The sequence below is a fragment of the Psammomys obesus genome, unplaced genomic scaffold (assembly GCF_907164565.1).
Source record: "Psammomys obesus unplaced genomic scaffold, mPsaObe1.curated_primary_1811, whole genome shotgun sequence".
Lineage (NCBI taxonomy): Eukaryota > Metazoa > Chordata > Mammalia > Rodentia > Muridae > Psammomys > Psammomys obesus.
In genome coordinates this window covers 49,369,917-49,393,191 of record NW_026585895.1, presented here as the reverse complement: position 1 = coordinate 49,393,191, position 23,275 = coordinate 49,369,917, and the positions used below count along the sequence as shown (strand labels likewise).

Genomic DNA, 23,275 nt, shown 5'->3' with positions numbered 1-23,275 from the left:
TGTGTGTGTGTGTGTGTGTGTGTGTGTGTGTGTGTGTGTGTGTGTGTAAGGCTGGATGGATGGCAACACTGGTAAAGGGTTTGTCTTGCAAGCGCACGTTTGATTCCTAGAACCCATTTACTTGCATGATGGCCCACGCCTGCAATCCCAGGCCTGCGGAGGCCGAGGCAAGCGGACCCCTGCCAGGCAGAGGAGTACTCCCGAGGCCAAGCAGAGGCTCTGTTGCAGAGATAAGGTGGATGGCTCCGCAAGTAACAGTGCTTGCCATGCAAGCCTGATGACAACCTTGGTCTCTAGATCCCAGGGTAGGAGACAAGTCACCCCCAAGAGTTATCCCCTGAACGCCGCCGCAGCTGTGCTGTGACACACAAATACCACACATAGACACACCACACACACACACATACACGACACACACAAATAAGTTATTTTTAAAAGTGCACAGTGTCCCTAGGGAGCATCACCCATGTTTGCACACATACAAACATGCCCATACACATGCAAGGCAAATACATGGCAATAGAGATGAGGAGGGGCAGGAAATGGGGAGAGGGAAGGAAAACGCTATAGAGATATGGTTATATGTAGATGCCTGCGGAGCTAGTGCAGTATTCAACAGGATTGGGGCTGAAGAGATTCCAGATGCTCTTGCCCTCACGGAGAGAGAGAGCGATTTCATTGTACATAAGCCCAGTCAGCCTCCATGTCAGACTGGCTAAGCTACAGCAGCCCCAGCCCCTCAGGTCGACAAATGGGGTAGACCTCACTGAACAGGTGACCTTTGAGCAGACACCTGATGAAGGAAGGGAGGGAGAGAGCTGCAGCTGTAGGTGCAGCGAGGGGTCCTGGTCTTGAAAGGGAAGGGTCTAGCAGTGGGGTTGGGGATTGCTGAGGAAAGGGGAGAAAGGGAACTGAGTCAGAAAAGTGGGGTCCTGGGGCTGGGCCAGGGATAGTGCCCTGGAGGGACTGAGGTGCCCCTGCAGGCTGGCCCCAGCATTGCTTTCCCCATGCCTTTGCTCCTCTCTCTAGTTGGGAAAGCACCTGCCTCCATGACCTGCCTTTTTTGTCAGCCGCCCCCATACATAACCATGGGTAGCCAGTCTCTTGTGCAGAAGGTTTAGAGGTAATTCATTCCTCCCTGCCAACCTGGCTCACCTTGACAGCCATCTCTCCCTGACTACTCCTTTTTCCCATCTAGGACCCAGAGAAAGCCTTGTTCTGTAGCCCAGGCTGGCCTTGAACTCACCACAATCCTCCCTTGGCCTCCCAAGTGCACTGCAGGTGTGCCTCACCACTCCTAGATATCTAGGCTCGAGCTGGAGTTACAGGTGAGTGTTGGAACCGAACCCCTCTGCAAGAGCAGCTAGTGCTCTTATTCACACACCATGCTTCCAACCTCTAGTCTAGAGGCTGTCTGAACAGCCAACAATTTTCCCCAGGGCACATCTACTTTCTTTTCACTTTTGTTTGTTTGTTTTGTTGGGTGTTTGTTTGTTGCAACAGGTTCTCATGTGGCCCAGGGTGACCCCAAACTCATGATTTAGCTGCAGATAACCTTGGGTGTCTGGATTATAGGCACGTGCCTCCATGTCCTGTTTATGTCAAGCCGGGGTTCTGCGCACTACTCTGTAAAGGATGAAAGAGTAAATGTTTCTGGCTTTTCGGGACATCTCGTTTCTGTTGCAACTCACCCCTCGTGCTTTCAGAGTGCCAAAGCAGCTAGAGACAACACAGGCATCTGTGGGTGTGTATTGCTCCACTGAAGCTTCACTAGCAGGAGCTGAGTTAGTTCAGTGGTAGAATACTGCCCCAGCAGGTGCCCGGTCCCTGGGGGTTCTTCCTGATGCTTGCATTTTCAGCTTGGTATTCTCTCTTTCTCTCTCTCTCTCTCTCTCTCCCTCCTTTCTGAGACAGGGTTTCTCTGTGTAGCCCTGACTGTCCTGGACTAACTTTGCAGACCAGGCTGGCTTCACAGAGACCTGCCTGCCTCTGCCTCCCGAGTGCTGGGATTAAAGGCGAGTGCCACCACCACCCTGCAAGTTTGGTATTTTCACACCGTGAAATTTTCTTCTTTCAACCGCTTATAACAGGAAAGCTGTAAAATGCCTCACCCCTCTTAGCCGCTTTGGTTGGAACTCCAGGCTGGAGACAGAAGGATGTGGGGGAAAGGCATGAGGAGGTGTTCCGAGCCACCAGATCCCATCTATCTCAGGGCCGTGCATGAAGGTCTTGGGATGAACCCTCCTCCTGAAAACTCAAGGGTCAGGAAGCAGAGCCTGGGATGTTTTTCTGCTGGCCTGTCAACTTTTTATGAACTTTGTAGCCCTGAGGAGGACAGGGCCTCCCCCTGGGGCTGACAAGCAGTGGCGGTCATTCTTGCAAGCTGAGCACAGCCCTTTCCCTGTGGCCCTCTTGTCTACGTTCCCCGGTCTCACCCAAGCCCTCTGGGTTGTAAAGCCACTATCTGGTGAATCTCCAGCTATTCCTTCTTGAACTTGAGCATATTTATTTTCCCAGAGGCTCCCGGGGCGAGGAATAATGTCCCCATTTGACAGACGCAGGAATGGAGGCTCAGAGGAGAGCACCCTGCTTGTGGCCACGTGGCTTTCTGACTGCTCTGACATGGCTCTAAGCTGCTGTCAGTCTCAGTGTTAGACTGTTCAGCAGCGGTGAGGAGAGGAGAGGAGGCCAAGGTTAGATGGGGAGGAAGGGCTTAAGGAAGGCAGTGAGGGGTGTCCCTTCCCCAGGAGCCGGCTCTGCTTTTTCTCCCTTTGTCCCTTGTCTGTCTGAGGCTGTGAAACTGGCTAGTGAGAAAAGTGACTTTCCCAGCATCATTCGGCCAGTTAGTGGAGACCAAGTTTGCCCCAGGTCAACCACAGGAGCTGTTGACTCATAAAGGAGCTTCTTCCGGAGGTGTCTCTGCTGGCGCTGCAGCTGGGCCCAGCCTCACAAGAGCTGTTTTCCACTACTGCCCTGTCACTGCCAGCTGCCATTGGTCACAGCCCCATCTAGCCACCCAGCCTCTGGGAAACCTGACCTCTGAGGCTCTTCCCACCATCCGGGTGGAAAACAGCTCCGCCCAGCAGGTCACTCATTAAACCTTCTGATGCAGCTTTTCCAAGAAGCCAACAACTGGACTCCGTGTCCCTCTGGGTGAGAGTGGCAAGCAGAGGTCCGGCCTGGAGGTCATTCTCTGTTCTGGTCATTCTGCCCAAACTTGAACAGTGGCACAGTGCCTTCTGGTGCCAACCATAGGACTCTGCAGAGCAAGGACCTTGAATACACTCTTGACTCCTCTGTCACTAGCAGCTATAGGACCCTTGGGTGGCAGAGGACAGAAGCCGGGAGGAGGCCTCTCCACAGCTGTGCACATAAACTAAGAGTATGTAGGTCCATGGGTTGCTGGGAGATCACATACATAGAGTCTGTCCTTCAGCACAAGTGATCACAACAGTCCAAGCTGTACCTCAAGAGACCACCTGGCTGCCAGACAGAGCATGCCTCAGACAGTGTGGTGAGCATGTGGTGGGCGCAGGAAGCCAGGGTGAGGCAAGGGTGAAGCTAAGGCCACAGCAGAGGGGCCAGAGCCTCATGGTCTTTGAATCGTGCTGCTAGAGACATCAGGACTCTGCTGTGTGCTACGGTGACGGTATATGGTTAGAAGGAGGAGGGGAAGGATTAGAAGGACCAAAGACCCCCGCCACGAGCAAAGGGCACACTGCAAGAACAGGCCTCATGCCTGGGAAGCAGCCCTGGTATGTCCATGCATAGGAACACAACGGATAATGGCCCAGACAAGGGCACTGGTGTCTGCTTCTGATCCTAGAAGAGGTGCGGACCCCACTCAGGGGGCTGGAGAGATCTTGCCTGCCACACTGCATAGTCCTGAGGATCGGAGTTTGGATCCCAGCACCCACATGACAAGCCAAGGGTCCCCCACCTATAGCCCCAGCTCCAAGGCACTGAGGGTGATAGGGTAACACCCATGATAAACACCCGACACTCTCTTCTGGACTCTTCAGCAGCACCCACAAATGTATATATACTCACAGAGAGACGTGTGTGTGTGTGTGTGTGTGTGTGTGTGTGTGTGTGTGTGTGTGATAGGATCTCAAGAGTCCCAGGCTAACCTCAAGTTCAGTATATAACTGAGGATGACCTTGAACTCCTGATCCACCTACCTCTACCTCCCAAGTGACAAGATTACAAGTATGAGCCACCATGCTTGGTTCATGCTGCGCTGGGGATTGAACCCAGGGCTCCATGCACGCTAGTCAAGTGCTCTGTCTGAGCTATACTCCTCAAGTCTCAATTTATTAACCCCATCTCTTCCAGTTTGGTGTCTTGCTATCTAGACAGCATTTCTCTTTGTCTTTTGAAATGGGCTTCACAGTGTTGCCTGGCTGGCCTCGAACTCAATTTCATCTACTGTCCATTTCCCAAGAAATGGGACAAAGACCTATGCCACAAACCCACCTTAGTCTATACATTTAAAACATTATTGCCTGAGAGTCCACGTTCAACTAGGGGTAGCTTCCTGACTCTCAAGACTGTGTCCTTCAAGGCTCCAGTTGTAGCCCAGTTGGTTGTGCATTGCCAAAGCCTACAACCCCCGGCCCTGGCAAATAAACAATGAATGAAGTGTAGCTGGGCGTGGTGGTGCAGTCTATAACCCCAACACTCAGAAGCAAAGGCAAGAGGACCGTGCAAATTTGAGAGGAGCCCGAGCTCCATGGAGAGCACCAGGTTAGCCCAGAGCTACATGATAGACCCCATCTCAGCCCCGTCCCCCAAAAGAACATATAAGTCATGGTTTCTTGGACACATCTTTAGTTTAAGTTGGGGACCTGGATCCTCCACAGTGAAGGCCACATCAGGACGTCGCCTCCCACAGACTGAAGCAACTCTTTCCACGCCTTTCTTGTTGCTTACTTTATACCAATTAATATTTTTTTAAATATTTTGAGGGGTTTTTTTTTTGTGTGTTAAGAAAAATTAAGAAGATATAGAGATGTACCATGTTCATGGACTGGAATATGCAGGATTGTCTTCTTTCCTGAGCTGGTGTGTAGATTTACGTGTAGAGATTTGTGGGGATAACTCAGAACACTAACTCAGCCCTGGGCTCAATAGCCAGCACCACACCCAAAGCCCAACAAGTAGGGAACAGGTTCTCACGAAGCCCAGGCTGGCCTCAAACTCACTATGTAACCAAGGATGACCTTGAACTCCTGATCCTCGTGCCTCTATGTCCCAGATGCTGGGATTGCAGGTGTGTGCTACTGAAGCTGGTCCCTGTGGTGCTGGAGCTGGAGCCAGGGCTTTGTGCATGGCAGGCGAGCACTTTGATGACTGAGTCCCAGCTCTGGCCCCAGGCTTTTTACAGACAGGGTGTTTCTGCTCTTTCATGGAAATGAAAGAGGACGACAGATAGCCAAAAGGTCATTTCCTAAACTTCAGGACTCACTGTAAAGCTATAAGAACCAAGACAGCACAGAACCAATGGCATGACCACATATAAATAAACCAATGCAACAGAACACAGCGAAAGAAACAGACCCACACTTACACGATCACTTAGAACAGCCATAAATTAACATGGCGGACAGAGTGCTAAATCACCAAAGAATTTTTTCTTTTCTTTTCATGTACTGTGCCTTGGGGGTTTGCATGTGTGCCTTGGTGCCCCTGTGGCTGTCAAAGGGCAGCTTGGAGGAGTCGGTTGGTTCTCTGTGTGGGTCCAGTGGGTCAAAGTCAGGTCATTAGGCTTGGTAATAAGTGCCTTTATCTGCTGAGCCATTTTACTGGCCCATCAAAGACCTTGAAGGTGTGTGTGTATGTGTGTGTGTGTGTGTGTGTGACCTGCTCAAAGCCTCAGACTGCTGGATAGAGAAAGGGCTGAAGGACAATCTAGTTGAGCAGGGAAATGAGCATGATGAAAATTGGAGCAAGAAAACTCCTGTGGTCTGAGTAAAACAAGGAGGTAGAGAGTGTGGAGGAGGTGGAGATGTGCAGAAGGCAGAAGCTGGTGAATCTCCAAGAGGTCAAGGCCAGCCTGGTCTACATATCGAGTTCTAGGCCAGCCAGGGATACGTACAGAGAACCTGTCCTCTCGCTCTCTTTCTTTCTCTCTCTCTCTCTCTCCCTTCCTTTCCTTCTTTCTTTTTTAAATCACTAATCTAGATTCTTAAGGAGCCCTGACCTTGGTGTGGGAAGGGGGAAAGGTGAAGGTCAAAGGTCACAGTGATTCATTTCCAGGGGTGAATCCTTTTGGGTCATGTTCCACCTAGATTCCAGAACTGGTTTGCAGAATGAAGACTGGCCTGACTGAGTGTCCACCTCCAAGGTGGAGGAATGCAGAGTATGTGGCTGGTCCAGGAGCCAGCTAAAGGCCCTGCCCTTGACCTCTGCCTCCTGGTGCTCATAAATCAAACTGCTGGGTTCTAATTCTGCTGTGTCCCAGACTTGCTGTGTGGCCCTGGGGAAGACACACACTCTCTCTGTGCTGCAGTTCCTGACTGTAGAACCTGGATTAAAAATTACATATTTCGTAAAAGGTAGCAGTGAAGATGGAAACAGTAGATTAACACAGATATTTGCCCTGCCTTCTGGGCCAGCCCTACCGAGAGGAAGCTGAGTCTGTAAGTGGAAAGGAATGGCCTCAAAGTGGCTCAAAAGTTGTCATAGTCTCTTAGCAGGTGCCTCAAGCTGCCTCTGGCTAACTGGCGTCTCTAAACATCTTGGGCTACATTTGGATTGGAGGACAGGGCCAGGAGCTCTAGAGAATCCTGCAGCTAGAATAGTGTTTGCAAATATGTCTGACACTTTCTCCCTCCTAGTTGGCCCCACAGCTGCTGTTTCTAGCCTTGAAAAACCAGGAGACAGAGAAAGGGGCTTGGATGAACCCCACAGGACACCCAGAGTCCAAGGGTAACGCAGTGAGGCAGGTAGGACAAAGCATGGGTGTGGAGCTGGCTGGGGTTAGAATTGATTTTTTAAGCCTGATAAAAAGTTGTTACATAGAAATCATTAGAAAACATTATTGTTTAGAAGTACATGTACCTTTATCCCTAAGGAAAAATTATAGTGATTAATGTAATGAAAAAAAAAAGATATTTTTGGCACACAAATATTTTACTGTTCAAGGTTTTCCACTAATTTGTAAATGACCTTCATTTTCCATCCTTGTTGTAATATGAATTGTATTAAAATTTATGTCATAGTCAATTATATGAAAACACAACATACATATTGCATCTGAATGTTAAAATGTGTTTCAAATCTTCACTTCTATAATCTTCACTAAAATAATGTTATGTTGAAAATTAAAAAAAAAAAAAAATCTACCTGAGAGCTGCAGTTCACTGGACAGGGGCTGTCCTGTGAGCTGCAGGGCTCAGGCAGGCTGGGAAACCTCCAGCGCAGCCTTCCGGCTCCAGCGGCTTCACCTCTGTGAACCTCAACCTTCCCTACCTTCTGATGGATCAGCAGACAGCCAGGCTTTGATTCTCCATTTACTGAGAGCCCAGGGCAATCTGGGCAGGTGCCAGGCTTAGGATGCCGGGCCTTCCTTGGCCAACTCCTTCGTGTTTTATCCTGTGGACCCTTGGCTCTGGCTTGGGGGCTATCGTTAGGGGAAGCGAGGGCCTCCGAGGGCAGGTGCTTCAGTCACTAAATGAGGTGGGTACACAGTCTCTGAGCCTGAGCAATTTGCATCTTCACCCTCGCCTTGAAGCGCTTTCAACTGCCAGTCACGCGGGTTCCAGCCTCTGCCGCCCTCCGAGGCGCCACCAGCCGGCCACGATCAGGGGGCGGGAGTGGGGGGAACCTAAGCTTCAAGGACCCACGCCCGTGCGCCCGCGGAGGTTGTGCTGGCGCCAAGGGACGAGGGAGGGGCCAGCAGGGAGAAAGCGGCGGGCCACGCCCACCCCGCAGGTGGCCAAGAGCTCTGAGAGGCTCGGAGTGGGGGCCGGGCCCGAGGGCGGGGCCTGTCGCGCTCCTGTTCCCACGTGTCCCGGGTTCCTGCCCCCCAGGCCCTGTGCTTATAAACCGTGATGCGCGCCACTCCCGGCTCTGCTGCTCCGTCTGCCACTGCCGCCTGGGCTCACTGGTAAGAAGTTCCGGGTCCCTCTTGGTCCCCAGTCTCTAGCCGGGGTCAAGTCCTAGGAATCCCAGAGGGAGCGAGCAGCTGCAAGGGTGGGCACAAGGCGCTCCCGAGGGGCCGCGCTGTCGGTGGAAGGAAGGAGCCTGATGCCCGGGTTTGCTGTGACGCACACGTTCCTTCTGCCTAGGGAATCCAGCGAGGAGCACAAGTGCCAGGGTCTGGGGAACAAGTGGAGTATAGAGGTCCCTTCTGTATTCTCCTTTTTTAACCACGATGCCCGTGTGTTGCGAAGGCTCCAAGTAGAGTCCAGAGGGTTGGGGGCTTCTGATTCCCTCTCCGAGCTGGATCGGACTCACCGTCTATCTACAGGCCTGTGTCTCAAAGTGAGGAAGAGGACCAGTCCCTCCTCGCCCTAAGGGGCCTGGACTTGTGGCTTTCTCCTGAATCTGAGCTTGTCCTGCTCAGGTGAACACGCGGACCGTGTCTACCCCGCCCAGGTCCTAGGCTGCGACTAGTTTTCCTTCCCGGTGGTGTGCAGTGCAAGGCTCAGTCTGGGTGGGGCTTCCTGCTGGCTGGCTGGCCGTTTGGGAGGAGCCCCTTCGCAGGAAACGTCTGCTTCTGAGTTGTTACCGCCTTGGACCCCTCTCCAGGGAGGCGGGATCGACGTGATATGGAGGGAAATCTCCAGGAGAAACAGCTGCATTCTCAGTATTCCCCTCTGTAAAGTGGGGCTGTCAGGCTATGAGTGTGGTGGCAGGAGCAGACCTGCCCTTTCCCCGGGGGGTAGACCAGGAGAACCCTTCCTTTGATCCCTCCCCTTGCATCTCCTCCTCCTGGCCAGCGACCCGGCAGGTGATGCCTGACGTCACCCTCCCAGCTCTGGGGCAACAGCCTTGTGCTGAACAGGGGATCACAAGCTGTCCAAGAGCTCAGTAAACTGTTGGGAGCTGTGGCCACGGTCTGCCACACTTGCTCAATGGGTCCCCTTCCCCCTAGGACAAGGCCTTCAGAAGGAGGGGGCAGCAGAGGGAGCCAAGAGCTGGGCTGGGTAGGGACGCAATAGTCTCCTTTCAAGCCCCCACCCCCTCTCTCAGGGTCTTTTCACAATCCAGCCAAAGCTGGAGAGCATTGAAAGGGCTGCCCAAGGAATTCTGGCTCTACCCAGTTGCCTGTGGACTCCATAAATGAAGGGTGACTTCTGTTCGTCTGCCGCCTCCCCCAACCTCTCTGCAGAGGCCAAGCACAGGGTAGGACCAAACAGGAAGCCCACACTCTTATCGTCCTTGGTTATACTTGTGCCCCCGCCCCTGCCCAACTGCCTGCCAGCTCTGGGCTTAGGAAGCCAGACAGTCCAGGAGCCTTGGGGTGGAGCCAAGCCTCAGCCCACCTGCTGCACCAGCATTTTCTCATGGCCCATCTCATCTTTACCTTGGATGCCCCGAGGTCAGCCAGATGCCTCCACCGGGCTGGGAGCACACAGCCTGTCTTTGCTGAAGGCTTTGGGCAGAGTTGATTTCCCAAGGACCTAGCTCCTCCCTCATTTGAGATTGGTTTCTCCCTAGACTTGAGAAAGGCTGGGTATCCAGAGACCCCTTGATGGTAGCATTAAAAATGGAGCTGTTGGCATCAGAGCACAGGCCCTGGCTGCCCTTAAAAGCTCCGCCAGCTTTCCCCCATAACGCAATTAAAGAGACAGTTAATAGCGAAACTTTGGCATCCTGACACAAGGTTTAGGTTTAAATAATGCAAGAGGCAAGCATACTGAGCAGTCTTGCTCAAGGTGTGGCCGGGCCATCATTATCTTAACTGCAAGACATCTGCTTTCACAGTTTGTTTGCTTACGTATTTATTCTTGAGACAAGAAGCTGTGCGTCCCTGGCTGGCCTGGAACCAGGCTGGCCTCAAACCCACAGAGATCCCCCTGCATCTGCCTTCCAAGTGCTGAGACTTAAGGTGTGCACCACCATGCTTGGCCTCTTGGGAGAAAGGTTCCTTCTCTGGCTTGCACCAGTGCTTTAGCTTTTCCCTTCCCCCAGCCTAAGATTCCTGGGAAATTCTAGTTCCTTGGGGTCCATTGTTTCAGCAGTCTGAGAGCCAGAGGAATGGATACAAGTGTCTTCACACCTGCCAGGACAACTAGACTAGCAAGGTTTGGGTATCTCTCACCAGAGATTAGTAAAACCTGCTCAGTCTCCCTACTTGCCTCCTTGGCTCATCAAATGAAAGCAGGCTGGGTCGGGTAGGAGGATGTGCGCCTCCTGCTGATCAGTATTGGGATTGCAGTCTAGGTTTATCACACAAAATAGGAGAGGTGAACTTAGAATCTTCGGGGCCAGGTACTGTTGGGGTTTCAAAAGAGAAGTAATGACAAGCCAATCTGAAGTGAGTGAGGATGGCAGCAGCTGGAGAGGGGATGGATGGACAGCCCAGGTAGCTGTCTGTCATCTGGTGACTAGTTGTCAGGGCAGGAAGAGAAGGCCATGCTTGTGTTAGTTAGCAGAACAGGTGACATTCTCTGTGGCTCCAGTCAGAGCCAGCTGGCCAATGCCCAGGAAACACCTATCAGGCCAGCCAGGGTACTGCTCAGCACCAAAGAGGCTGGAACGCAAACCCAAGAGTCTCAACGCACGTTACCTTCAGGGACAGGCTGCTACTGACGCCTGTTCAGATGGAGATGGAGATCTGAAGATGGTACGTGCCCCGCTCACAGGCTGTGGCTTCAAGCCCAGCATTTTTACAAAGGATGGCTTGTGTGTGCATACACGCGCGCGCGCGTGCTCAGGTGCACACCCCTCAATCACACAGAGACATTTTCTCAGGTACCCAATCTTAGGGGTACAAAGATACACACAAAGGCAGGTACATACGTGACAGGCTGTGTCCTAGGCACACGCTCCTTGCTGGACACACCCTTCTCACTGCCCAGCCCAGGGAAGGCCCCAGAGCAACACAGCGGCCCACGTGTCAGGGCATCCACAGGGAACAGACCTCCAAAGAGCAGCAGCTGCTCTGAAGTGCTGAGGGCCTCCCCGGGTGCCCTGGGAGATGGCTCCCTCCACGAAGCTCATGGCAGGAGCAGATTAGAACCAAGTGGGATGTGTGCCCTAATGGGGGTAGAAGCTCCGTGGAACCACTGAGGCCAGGCAGTCAGGACGGGGGTTTGACCTGTGCCGGTGGAGCCCCACCCCCTTTTCACCCTCTTGGCTTCCGGCATCCTTCACTGGAAGGGGCCGGGAGGAGGAAGTCACCAGTAAGAGCTGGGTGGGTCTGCAGGCAGCATCCGTTCCCCAGACACCCTAAGATGTCTGAGAACTCCCTACCACCCATTGCACCTTCAGAGGGATGTGCAGGCTTGACCCACAAGGTAGATCGATACTGCTCACAGCCCTGATGTGATATCTGTTGTTGTATATATATATATGGGGAGGGGGGCAGAGGTCAACACTGGATGTCTTCCTCAGTCACTCTCCGCATTTACCCCTGTTCCTTTTCACTTAATGTGTTGTGGGTGAGCATCAATTGTGTGCAGTGCTCACAGAGGCCAGAAGAGGGTGCCAAATCCTCTGGAGTTACATGTGGCGTGAGCCACCGTATGGGTGCTGGGAATCAAACCCAGGTCCTCTGCAAGGGCAGCCAGTGCCCTCAACAGGGAGCCGTCACCCCAGCCTCCTCTCTACTGAAACCAGAGCTCGCTGATTTGGGTAGACTGGCTGGCCTGTGAGCTCCGGGGCTGCCTGTCCCCGCCTCTGGGATTACAAGCCATCACACCCGGCTTTTAAAACAGTTGCCAGGGCTCTGAACTCAGGCCTCAGGCTTATGAAGCAGGGGCTTTCCCTGAGCTGGCTGGAGTGTGACAATGGCATCCTGGGTAATGCCTACAAAACGTGTCAAACTGGGTGATTTCTGTGCGTGCAGCGAGGGGCTGGGGTGAAGTTCAGTGGTAGAGCGCATGCTTGGCTGACGCGGGTCTCCGTGTCTCTTGATTCAGGCAGGGCACTCACAGCATCAAATGGCCACATGGGTCTCAAAATCACATTTGCCTTTACAGAGTGGTTCACCCGGCCAGAAAGACAGACTCCAGGAACTGCCATCCAGGTATTTTCCACCTTGGTCCTTTCCGCCTTTCTTCTCACTCCTTCCGTCTATCCTTCGTGGCCAGTTGCCTAGCTGCAGTTGCCATGGGCACCATCTTTTGGCTCTCAGGGTCAAGACCTGCTGAGTCACCGGCAGCCCAGGTCCAGGGCAGCTGGCTGGGGGTGGGCAGGCAGGCAGGTGCCGCCTGTTGGAGACTGTAGGCAGCCAGGAGAACCAGCCCCTACACCAACCACATTGTTCCTGAGGTGTCTGCCTCTTTAAGTCCCAAGGGTAGCAGCAGGGCCTGTGAGAGATCTCCTGACTAGAGAGTGGCCCTGGGGGGAGGGAGGGGCTGCATAGTCTTTGCTCAAGCTCCCAAATCCACCTGCAGCTTGGTGCTGGGTGGCCTGGGAAAGCCACCAGAGCTCAGGGAGCGGAGCCCAACAGTCTTCATGGTAGTGATGGCAGCCAGGTGAGCCTGCAGCATTCCCTAGGTCTGTGCAGGACTGTCCGACGCCCTGTCCCCAGGGACATCTAATAAGGACCTTAGCTGCCTTTGCCAGAGGGCAGTGGTTCTCAGCCTTCCTAATGCTTCAACCCTTTGATACAGTTTCTCATGTTGATTGTGCTACTTTATAACTGTAATTCTGCTACTGTTAGGAATCATAATGTCAGTATCTGCCATGCGACCCCAGTGGAAATGTGAGACACTGAGGCCTGGGTCCTCATCTGGCCCTGCTGCCCCCTGACATATTACCACCTGGGTGTGGCTGAGTTTAGGACCCCGAGCTTCCTCTAGCTCTTCAGCATGGCGGGCACTCTAGATAGCACCTGCCCTTAGGGCCACTTACAGGGCATGCTAGAATGCAGACTAAGGGCTCTCAGGGAGCCTGTGGGGCAGGAGAAACAGCTGGGATGACACAGAGACACGACATCTAGTACCTTAGTGGAAGGGTGGGGTGATTGTGGTAGAATACCTATGGAGGCTGCTGGGAAAGAGCCCCAGGCTACAGCAAGGTTCTGCCTGTCTTTTTCCTCTCTCTGGGCCCGTTTTTTCCATCTCCCACAAGAGACTCTGTCTTTGAGGCCCTTTAGAGTTGAATAACAGAAATAGCGGGGGTCTTTTGGGTCTCTCAGAGTTACTACCCCTTGAAAACAGAGGGTGACAGGGCACCTCAAATTCCAGTGAGTGAAGAAGGGAGAAGAGCCTACAACCAAGTGTCTTATCGCATGGCCTCCTGTCCACCCGAAGGCGGGAGGCAGCATCACTTTCTGGGCAAGGAGCCAAGTTCCAAGCCTTTCTCTTTGTTCTAGAGCTGTTTGTTCTATGACCTTGACCACTGACCTCCCTGAAGACCCACTGTTTCTTGCAAGGAGCAGTTCTAAAGAGGCTGTGTCAGCTGCCTGCCGCTCTAGTCCAGACCCCTTCCCGGCCTCCCACTCTCCACACATTCCTCAGGCACTGGCCTTGCTCCAGCTCCTCAGTCTCAGAGGCTCATTTAAGCTGGTAGGGTCTGCCTCCAACATCTGCCTTCTTATCTCTAGCCCCAACCACTGCCATCCTCATTCTTGGATCCCGTGTGGGGGATGTATACAGAGCAGTCAGGTCAGGGTCCTCCAGGAGGGGTGCATGCGGGAAGGTGGACAGTCTGTTCCCAGCATTCCAATGATTTATCATCCAAGGGCTAAAGCTGTCCAAGGGCTCCGGGGGGGGGGGGGGGCGGCTGGAGCCAGGAGGGACTTAGGCCCTTCGCCATCACGCATCCCTTCTTGCCCTCTCCAGACAAGATGTCCGGCAAGGGCTCTGTGGTCCTGGCCTACAGCGGAGGCTTGGACACTTCCTGCATCCTCGTGTGGCTGAAGGAACAAGGCTATGATGTCATCGCCTACCTGGTGAGGAGATGCCCGGCATGCCTGTGGGTGCCTCAGTCCTTCCGGCCTGGCCTCTGTTGCTCTCTGTTCCTTCTGCCCCCATGTCACCACCCCTCCACCAAGCCTGGCTTTTCTCTCCCTACAACCGTCCTGAGCCAGAAGGGAAATGGTGACTTGGTCATTGAGCTGCCTCCATTCTTTGCCTTGAGATGGCCCTCAGAGCCAGGGAAGGCTGGCTCTCAGGAAGGTGACAGGGATGGAAGGGACATGGCCTTAGGTATGTTACTGTTCTGCCCGGGGAGGGTCCCTGTGTGTCAACATGGCACAGAGTCCTAGCAGAAGCCTTCAGTTTTGGGATGGCCAATAGGTGGTCAGAGAGATGCTGTGCTGGGTGCTGCTTCCTCATCCAGGAGCACCGACATCCCTAATGGTGACCTTGCACCCCCGTTGTCAGCTCCACAGCTGGTTTTAGTCAAGCCTCTGAGTTAGAAACTGTAACTCCAACACAGAGCAGCTGAAGGCAAAAGAACAAAGCAAAAACGCAAAAAGGGGTTCTTGCCTCTCATAGCAGAAGTCCGGGAAAATGAAGGCTTCAGGCAAGGCTAGATTCAGGCACCTGCCCTCATCTGTCCTCACATGGCTTCCTTCTTGACCTTTCTACAACTAGCAAAATCAAAACCCAGCTGTCTCAGGCTCACTGGCTGGTAGGAGAGCCCAGGCTCCTCCCATGGGCTGGAGTCGAACCTTCCAGGCATTCCTCTCTATGGTGGCAGCTTGGCTACTTAGGTCAGCTGAGGGAGGGGAGGACATAAGGAGCTTGCTCCCATCATCCCTGGGGAAAAGATCCTCCCAGGGAAGACTGTCTGAGGAAATGAGTCTGTTGCTTTGGACAGTGAAGTTGGCCTTGGCCGGGGGGGGGGGGGGGCCTCTGTATGCAGTCAGCTGACCACATCATCTGCTACAAAGGACGAGACAGTAAGGGGAGAGCAGGGAAATCCCTTTGCTCAAAGTCACCTGATGAGTGGCAAGTGTGTGTGTGTGTGTGTGTGTGTGTGTGTGTGTGTGTGTGTGTGAGAGAGAGAGAGAGAGAGAGAGAGAGAGAGAGGCGCGGTCCTAGCCCTACAGTCCCCAGAATTGCCACCTCCCAGACTTAAAAGCTAGGCAGTCTCAGGAACTTACAGCTGGGCCTGGAGAAGACCCAGGGCCTGGAGAGCAGAGCCTGTGGGTCCAAGTCCACAGGCACAATAAGCTGAGCACCTCTGAGCTCAGGCCCGCTGCCCACCAGGGAGCTGGGATGAGCTGGTCCGTTCCTGTGACCAGGGCAAGTATTGCCTGGGCTCAGGGGAAGCCTCAGACCTGGGGGTAATCACAACACGTATCTGCGACCCAACTACCTAGGTGCCAGGAGCAGCCTTGCCAGGGACAGCCCAGGGAAACCAGTGCCAGGGCTGCTGCGAGCCCCGCCCTCTCAGGTCCCCCCTCAGCTCCCTTCCTCCTTCTCCCACCTCACCACCGTCATGAGGGCCTACTTCTGGGGTGGCTGAGGCCAGCTGTGTGCAGATGGCTGGCCGGGTTCACCCAGGGACCTCTTGATCCTCTCACACCCTCTCTGCCCTGGGCTTACTGGCCTCTGTTTCTGCTCCACAGGCCAACATTGGCCAGAAGGAAGACTTTGAGGAAGCCAGGAAGAAGGCGCTGAAGCTTGGAGCCAAAAAGGTAGATGTGAGAGGCTGGAGGCGGGGGTGTGATGGGAGGGGCAGCAGAGCTCCCATCCCCTGCATCCCCTGCATCCCTTCCCAGTTGGCTCTCTTGCTTCCAGGAGGGCAAGATCCAATGTGCTGCTTTGAGGCATATGAACACCGTCGTCATATGTTCATCTACCTATTACTTATCCATCCATCCATCTATGTCCCTCCTAACCTACCTATCCATCTACCTGTCCATCGGTCCATCCCCTCATCTACCTGTCACCCATCCATCCAGCTCCCCTTTTATCCTTTGGCTTGTCCTCCCCTCCCCTTATCTCTCCGTCCTCTTTTCAGTCCACTCCTACACCTGTTCACTATTCATCCCTCTTCCAACCATCCATCTACCCATCCTTCCATCCTTTTAACAGACTCAGGAAACTCCTGCCAGGCTCAGTGTCTGTTGTGTCTCTAACCTTTGACAGACAGGCCTATGCTGGGTGTAGGTAACATGGAACATGGACCCCAGATGGGCCCGCTCACACAACCTCTCAGTAGCTGAGAGGTCTGTGAGCTGCTCCATGGCATGACCTTTCACTTGGGGAGGGAACAGGAGATGCTCCAGAGGTGGTAGCCCACCTGCCTGCAGGACCCTTGCACTTGCTTGGCTCTGCAGGGCTCCACAGCAGGTCAGAAGGAGATGAGGGAGCCAGAGGCTCGGGCCCCAGTCACTCCCTGCCTGAGGCCTGGAATGAGAATCTCCCTCTGTGCAGGGCTGTTCAGAGGAGGAGACGGGAGGGGTGGGGGGCTTCCTTACCCTTATCTAGCAGAAGGAAAACACTCTTGAGTGACAAGGACAAGAGTGAGCCTCAGCCAGTGTCTGCTCGGGGTCTTGTGTGGTGCCCGCTACTCCTCAGGTGTTTTGGTTTCCCCACCCCTTTGGACCCCTGTACTGAGCATTCGGAGTCACACACCGATACTTTTGTGCTTCCTATATGAACGCTGCCTTAACGAAAATAGGGAATAGCATCCCAGCCCGTGGTGCCATGTGTAATATATTTAAATTTTTATGTGTATGGGTACCTGCATATCTGTGCACCGTGTGTGTCTGGTGCCTGCAGACATCGGAAGAAGGTGTTGGGTCCCCGAGAACTGCAGCCGTGGGTGCCGGGAATCAAACCTGGGTCCTGTACAAGGTCAGCTGGTGCTCTGAGCAGCTGAGCCATCTCTCCAGCCCCCAATACAATTTGTTTTCGCTGATCTTTCTGGAAGGGTCCTCCTTCCTCAGAACTGGTGTCTCAGGAGTTTCACATGTGGCAGCTTGGCCTGGACATTTGGAATGCTCAGCAGTGTCCCTAGCTTCATTTACCAGCTGTTCCAAGCTCTTTCCCGTCACCAAATCCAGCAATTGTGTCAACCGAATCTCTGGGTATTATCAATTTCCTTCTAGGGAAGCTCACTCCTGGTTGACAGCTTCTGTTCCAGATGTTAGGAGATACCAGAGTCTCATCATGTTGGGAAGGATGCTGGATGGTACATTGGGATTGATTAGTAATGTCTGCCAGAAGCGCAGAAGGGAGACTGGCAGTGTGGTTGGCTGGAATGAATCAGTGATCTGCAGAAGGAAAGGCTCTGATCTTGCATGGCTATTGAACAGCTGTGGGCTCCCTGTGTCCATGTTGGACCCTGATCCTTGCTAGGCTCCCTCTCACAGCTGCTCTCCCTCAGGTGTTCATTGAAGATGTGAGCAAGGAGTTTGTGGAAGAGTTCATCTGGCCTGCTATCCAGTCCAGCGCCCTCTACGAAGACCGATATCTCCTGGGCACCTCCCTCGCCAGGCCTTGCATAGCTCGCAAACAGGTGGAAATTGCCAAGCGTGAGGGGGCCAAGTATGTGTCTCACGGTGCCACGGGAAAGGTGAGGAGAGGAGTGGGGGGACGGACCTGCGAATGGGAGAGAGAGGGGAAAGCAGGCTGAGGGTTACAGAGCTGCCTGAGCAGCCGGTGGCCCCTTCCGCGTGGGTGCTGTGAGTCGTCTGCCTGTGCCCAAACTTTACAATGGAAGCCCTGTCACCTGCCTGGTAGACCTGACACAAGGTCATACACGCCGTCAGCCCCAGATCAGGTCCCAGCACATTTCACCAAGGGTGTACTAGAAAGGGCTAAAGGAGTTGGAGAGCAGGGTGGGTTCTGAAGGCCAGAGAGCCAAGGACACATGTAACTTGCTCTTTCCAGAGGCCCAGAGGAGGACTGTGTTCAAGACCACCCTCCCAGCAGCCCCAGGGACCTGTCCCTTTTCGGGTAGAGACCTCAGTGTTGTTCCCCTGTCTTGGTGATGTGTTTCTACCCCTTTTTCTTGAGGAAAGCAGTTTTCCTGGATAACAGACACCTTAATGGCCTCACTGAAATCCACCTTCCTCTGTGAAGACCAAACAAAGTCACACTCAGAAATCTGGGGATTAGATCTGGCACCTGGCTTTTTTTTTGGGGGGGGGGGGGCAGGTTCTCTCTATATAGCCCAGGCTAGTCTGAACTCACAGAGATCTGCTGCTGACTCTGCCTCCCCAGTTCTAGGACTAGGACTAAAGGGATGTGCCACCATGTCTGGCCATGGAATCTGGCTTTGAGTATCACCTCTGCGCATGTGCAGACAGGCTAAAGAGGACCCCGTGGTGCTAGGCAAGGCTCCTAACAGCACTGATTACTCTTAAGATACCGTGACAATAGCCTAGAGCAGACCCCAGCTGCCTAACCATCTGATGCCTGTAACCTTGAGGCCTGCTATCTTGCTATGGGGCTGGGGCTGGTGGAGGTACAGAGACATGCAGCTAAGGCTGGCCTCAGGAGAGCTCGCCTGAGGGTGGCCCTGGAAATAGCCAACCACCAGGAAGGTACTAGGTGCTTGTGAAACCTTGGACATTCCTTCACTGTCTTGGATACTGGTTCAGCTGGCTTGTGGCTGGCATGTCAAGGGTAGGGTGCCTGCTGGGGACAGACAAGACATAGTTGAGTTCTTCAAGGCGATTGCCTGTCCTTAGGAGAATGATGCCTGATAAGCTTGCTGAAGGGCAGAGGGCAGGAGGAAGACCATTTTCTGTCTTCATGATGTCTGCCCTTTGGGTATGAACACGGGTAGACAAATCGCAGAACCAGGGAACAGTGTGTCCCTGAGGCAAGTGGCCCATCTGGGGACACAGAATTGCTATGGGAGAGCGAGCAGAGTCTGATCCCAGCTCATAATGACACCCCCACCCCAGCACACTGGAGAGCAACTCTGCTGAGTAGTAGCTGTGAAGGTGGGGAGACTGGCCAGCTGTCCTCACACCCCAGGAGGGCCCTAGTTTTCCTGGCATCTGGTCTGCTTAGCTGCACATTAGGGGAGCAGATGAGAGGTGAATGTTGCAGGCCATCCTGGGCAGCTCATTCGTGCCATCTTCCCTAAGACAGCCATGGGAGCAAAGGTCAGACCCCAGGCTCAGAGCTGTGCACTCAGATCAAGCGTGAGAGTGAAAATGCCACCCAGGAACTGGGCCTTTGGAGAGAGCTGAGGACAGGTACAGGTCGCTGAGAACAAGTGTCTGCCCCTGAGCCACCCACACCTTTCCAAATGAAATGAGCAGGCAGCGAACTCCCCATCTTGGGAGGCTGCAGCCCGAAGCTAGGGGGAGGACTCTGAAGGTCCCTCCCATGGGAATTAGCCAAGCAGCATTCATGATCTTAGACAAGGGACTGGATTTCCTTTTGGTTCTGTCTTTAAGAGGCAGAACCCGGCCCACCTCGACAGGCCAGCTAAGCTGCTGGAGAGCGGCCACTTGCTGTGCATGTAGCACATGGCCACCAGAGGGCACCAGAGGCTTAGGTTTGAGGACGCTGCGGCTGCAGGCTGCAACCCGGGGCTTGAGTTCACCGTGGGGCTTCCTCAGCCGGACTCTAGATCTTTCTGCATGTGTCCTACAGCTGCTTTGATTAAACCTGGGAGTGTTCCCACTGTTCACAGGGGAGACGGTTCAATCTGAAACATCTCAGGCCCCCTGAAACCAGAGCAAGAAGGTCAATGAAGCTGCCAGGGAACCAAAGCCGCCTTGGCTGCGCTGTCCCTGACCTGGGTGTCCAGAAAGATACTCCTACGCCTGTCTCCACATGTATATGGCACCAAGTAACACAGCCTCCACCTCTTCCCCCCACCTCCAGCCTCTGGAGACAATTTCTGGAGAGTGGGTGAGGAGGCCTGGAGGGGTCTGGGGATTGGACTTGGTTGCAGTGTCTGGCTGTCTGGAGCGCACACTGCTGCCTGAACATGTCAGGAAGCAGCTGTCCCCAGACAGTGGTGGAGAGGGTGACCAAGAGCAGAGCCAGGCCGGGGATGAGGAGATGCTGGAGGGATGGCTGAGGCAGGCCCCAACAGGATATCGGCAGAGTCCCGCTGAGGAGGGAGGACTCCATGGCCAAAGTGTGAGCCGGCTACTGGCACCCCAGAGCAGAGAGGTCCCTGGGTAGTCTCAAGGGTCAGTCTCTGGCCTTTGGGGAAGGTTAATGATGAGCCTGCTGCTATCTTGACCTGGGAGCCATGGCCTGGGGTCAATGTTCTAGCTCAGAACTTGCCATGTAGACCAGCCTGGCCTTGACCTCAGAGCCCCTGCCTCTGTCTCCTGAGTGCTGGGATTTAAAGGCTTGGCCAGCCTCCCTGGTTTTAGTGGTCTGAGTGTGTGCCCCAGGCTGGTCTTCAACTTGCTAATCTTCTGCTTAGCTCCCCACCACTGAGAGTCTTTACAACATATATTTTTCCATGACAGGGTTTTTCTGTGTAGTCTTGTCTGTCCTGGACTCACTTTGTTGACCAGGCTGGCCTCAAACTCACAGAGATCCGCCTGCCTCTGCCTCCCTGAGTGCTGGGATAAAGGCGTGCACCACCACACCCATACCTGTTTTTTTTTTTTTTTTTTTTTACTTTGTGTGTTTGTGTGTGTTACCTAGGTGGTGTGTGATGTACATTCCATGTGAATTAACCCACAGAAGTCAGAAGAGAGCATTGGACCTGGGGTTACAGGCGCTTGTGTGCCACCACGTAGGTGCTGAGAATGAAAATCATGTCACTCTGCAAGGGCAGCAAGTACTCTGAAGTGCTGAGCTGTCTCTCTTATCCCAACACTGAGATTCAGGTTTTTTTTGAGACAGGGTCTCTCTGTACAGCCTTGGCTGTCCTGAACTCACTTTGTAGACCAGGCTGGCCTCAAACTCAGAGATCTACCTACCTCTGCCTCCCAAGTGCTGGGATTACAGGTGTGTGCCACTGTGCTCGGCTCTGAGATTTTTTTTTTTTTTTAATGTGCTTTGGTGTTTTGCCTGCACGTGTGTCTGTGAGGGTGTTGGATGTCCTGAGGCTGTAGTTACAGACATATGGAAGGTAGGAATTGAACCCAGGTCCTCCAGAAGAGCAGCCAGTGCTCTTAACCACTGCTCCATCTCTCCGGCTCCAGCCCTGAGATTTGTGTGTGTGCACCGTCACTCTGTAACCCAGCACACCGTGTGCCGGGTCAGAGGACAGCCAGCTGGAGGCACTGTGGGGCTGAGAGACACCAAAGCCAGCAGACACGCTGGCAGGATGGAGTCGGCCACCCTGGAAGAAGAGCAAGTTGACACCGAAAGGGGGTGTAGCCCGGACTTCAGGCACAACCTGTGCGAAGGCCCAGGGCAGGGCGGCCCTCCTCCCAGCAGCCCAAAGCAGAGAGGACCCTTTAGAAAGGCCGCATTACTTACCCATGATCCCTCCACTGTGAGCGGCAGCCCTGCCTGCCTGCAGAGATGCACAGAGCTCCGGGCCCCTAGATTTGAAAGAGAAGCCTGGAAATATGAGCCTAAGACTGGGGGTGCCGGGGGTAGTTTTGAAAATGGCACCATCTGCAGAGCCATCCCCGGGCAGATGGGAGGCACCCCTCCTCTGCCCTCTCATTCCCATGGGCGCTCAGCGTGGTGCACGCATGTGCTTGTGTGCCAGTGTGTAGACATGGGTGCATGATAAGGCACTGTCCCCCTCCCCCATCCCTCACTTGGGGAAGCTCTGGGCGTCCCAGGGTCAGTAAGGGGAAGGCAGGGCCCTAGGCTCTTGCCTAGGACAGGCTTTGAATGGAGAAAGCCTGTTTGTCCAGCTCTTCCAAGGCTCTTAGCTTCTGAACAGATGGGTGTCCATCCCCCGCCACGTCTGGGTCAGCAGACACCAGCGAGGCCCGGCTCGGCAGGCACAGGCTGCCTTTTGTGCCTTGAAACATGACGCCGTGGGGAAAGTGTGGCCAGGCCAGGTAGCACTCGGCCGTGTGCTGTGCAAATCTAAGACGAGGCAGCTTCGTGCTAGAACGTGCTGGCTTCCAACGAACCAGTGTCGCATGTGGATCCTAGGGAAAATGCCACTCCTCACACCTCACCTCCGTGGGACAACACAGTCCTCCCCTCCCCCCATGTGGCTTCTTCTGTGGAGCTAATGGGCTCGCCACACCTGCCCAGCTGAGAACTCTCAGAATTCGAGTTTTGCCTGTGTGACCCTGGGCCCCAGCTCCCCTCTCTGGCCTTCATTTTGTTCTTCTGTAAAGTAAGGCTGAAAGGCCCACTGGCCCTATGATGGGAAGAGTAGGTACTCAGTGTGGGGACCGAATGGAGACGGCGGGGCCCGGCGTCCGAGCCGCCCGCCCGGCAGCAGCTCTCTACAGCTCCCAGCTCTGGGGAGGGGCTGGAAGCAGGCTTTCCGCACCACCTGACAAGACTCTGGAAAATAACATGTTATTCCCACTGCCGCCTGGCTGCGCCCGTGCAGTTTTCACAGTAGGCGAAGGGGGCCTCTATTATTTCACAGCGCCTGAGCCCCCCTCTCCGTGAGGGGCAGAGCCGGCAACTCGGAGACCGCATCCCCGCTAGCCTGTGTTCGCCCTGGCCCTCTTCCTCTTCCCTCATGGGGGTGGTCAGATGACAAAATGCAAGCTGTGAGACTTGTCCCGGGGTGCTGAGGCTCTGGGGCTGGGGGTCTGCCCCTGCCTTAGGGGGACACTCATCTGCTCACCTGGTAGTGCTGTGCTCCTCCAGGGCCCCCATCTCTCTGTGCAGAGAGAGAGGCTGAACGCAGAAGGTCCTTCATGGTCACTGAGTTCTGTTCCCCTCTCCAAACAACCACTATAGAACTGGGGAAACTGAGGCTTGGGGAGTGACAGGAATCACCACTTTGTGGATGTGGAAGATCAAAACATGTGGCCCCATGTTTTCCTACCTGGAGTGTGTGGGATACAGGTCTCCAGGCCTAGAGGAGCGGCACCCTCCCACAGGTACCCCCTAGACTGCATGCATGTACACACGTGTTCCTCCAGACCCCCACCACATCCCCGACAGCACTCACACTCACAGGCACGTATGTCTCTTTTGTGCATGTGCTCTGCCCCCAGCTTGAACATGGCACACCTCTGTGCTTACGTAAGCACGGCGCCTCACGCACACTTAGTGCACAGCTCTGGTCTAGGAATGCCCTGGCGTCCAGTCCCGGCCCCTCCCCGGAGCAGTGT

The 23,275-nt window shown here is 54.2% G+C and overlaps 1 protein-coding gene across 2 annotated transcripts in view; it reads left to right on the top strand.

The window, feature by feature from the left end:
• The first annotated feature begins 8,058 nt into the window (after nt 1–8,058).
• Ass1 (argininosuccinate synthase 1) overlaps nt 8,059–23,275 on the top strand; it is a 46,868-nt gene continuing 31,651 nt past the window's right edge. Inside the window, exons 1-5 of one of the 2 annotated variants that reach the window (XM_055599813.1) lie at nt 8,059–8,110; nt 12,153–12,199; nt 13,962–14,071; nt 15,698–15,766; nt 17,464–17,652. In XM_055599813.1, coding sequence (XP_055455788.1) covers nt 13,967–14,071; nt 15,698–15,766; nt 17,464–17,652 — 363 coding nt within the window. In that variant the 5' untranslated portion in view covers nt 8,059–8,110; nt 12,153–12,199; nt 13,962–13,966. Of the gene's footprint in view, nt 8,111–12,152; nt 12,200–13,492; nt 13,686–13,961; nt 14,072–15,697; nt 15,767–17,463; nt 17,653–23,275 lie in introns of those variants that run through there. The other variant, XM_055599814.1, reaches the window with a different exon arrangement.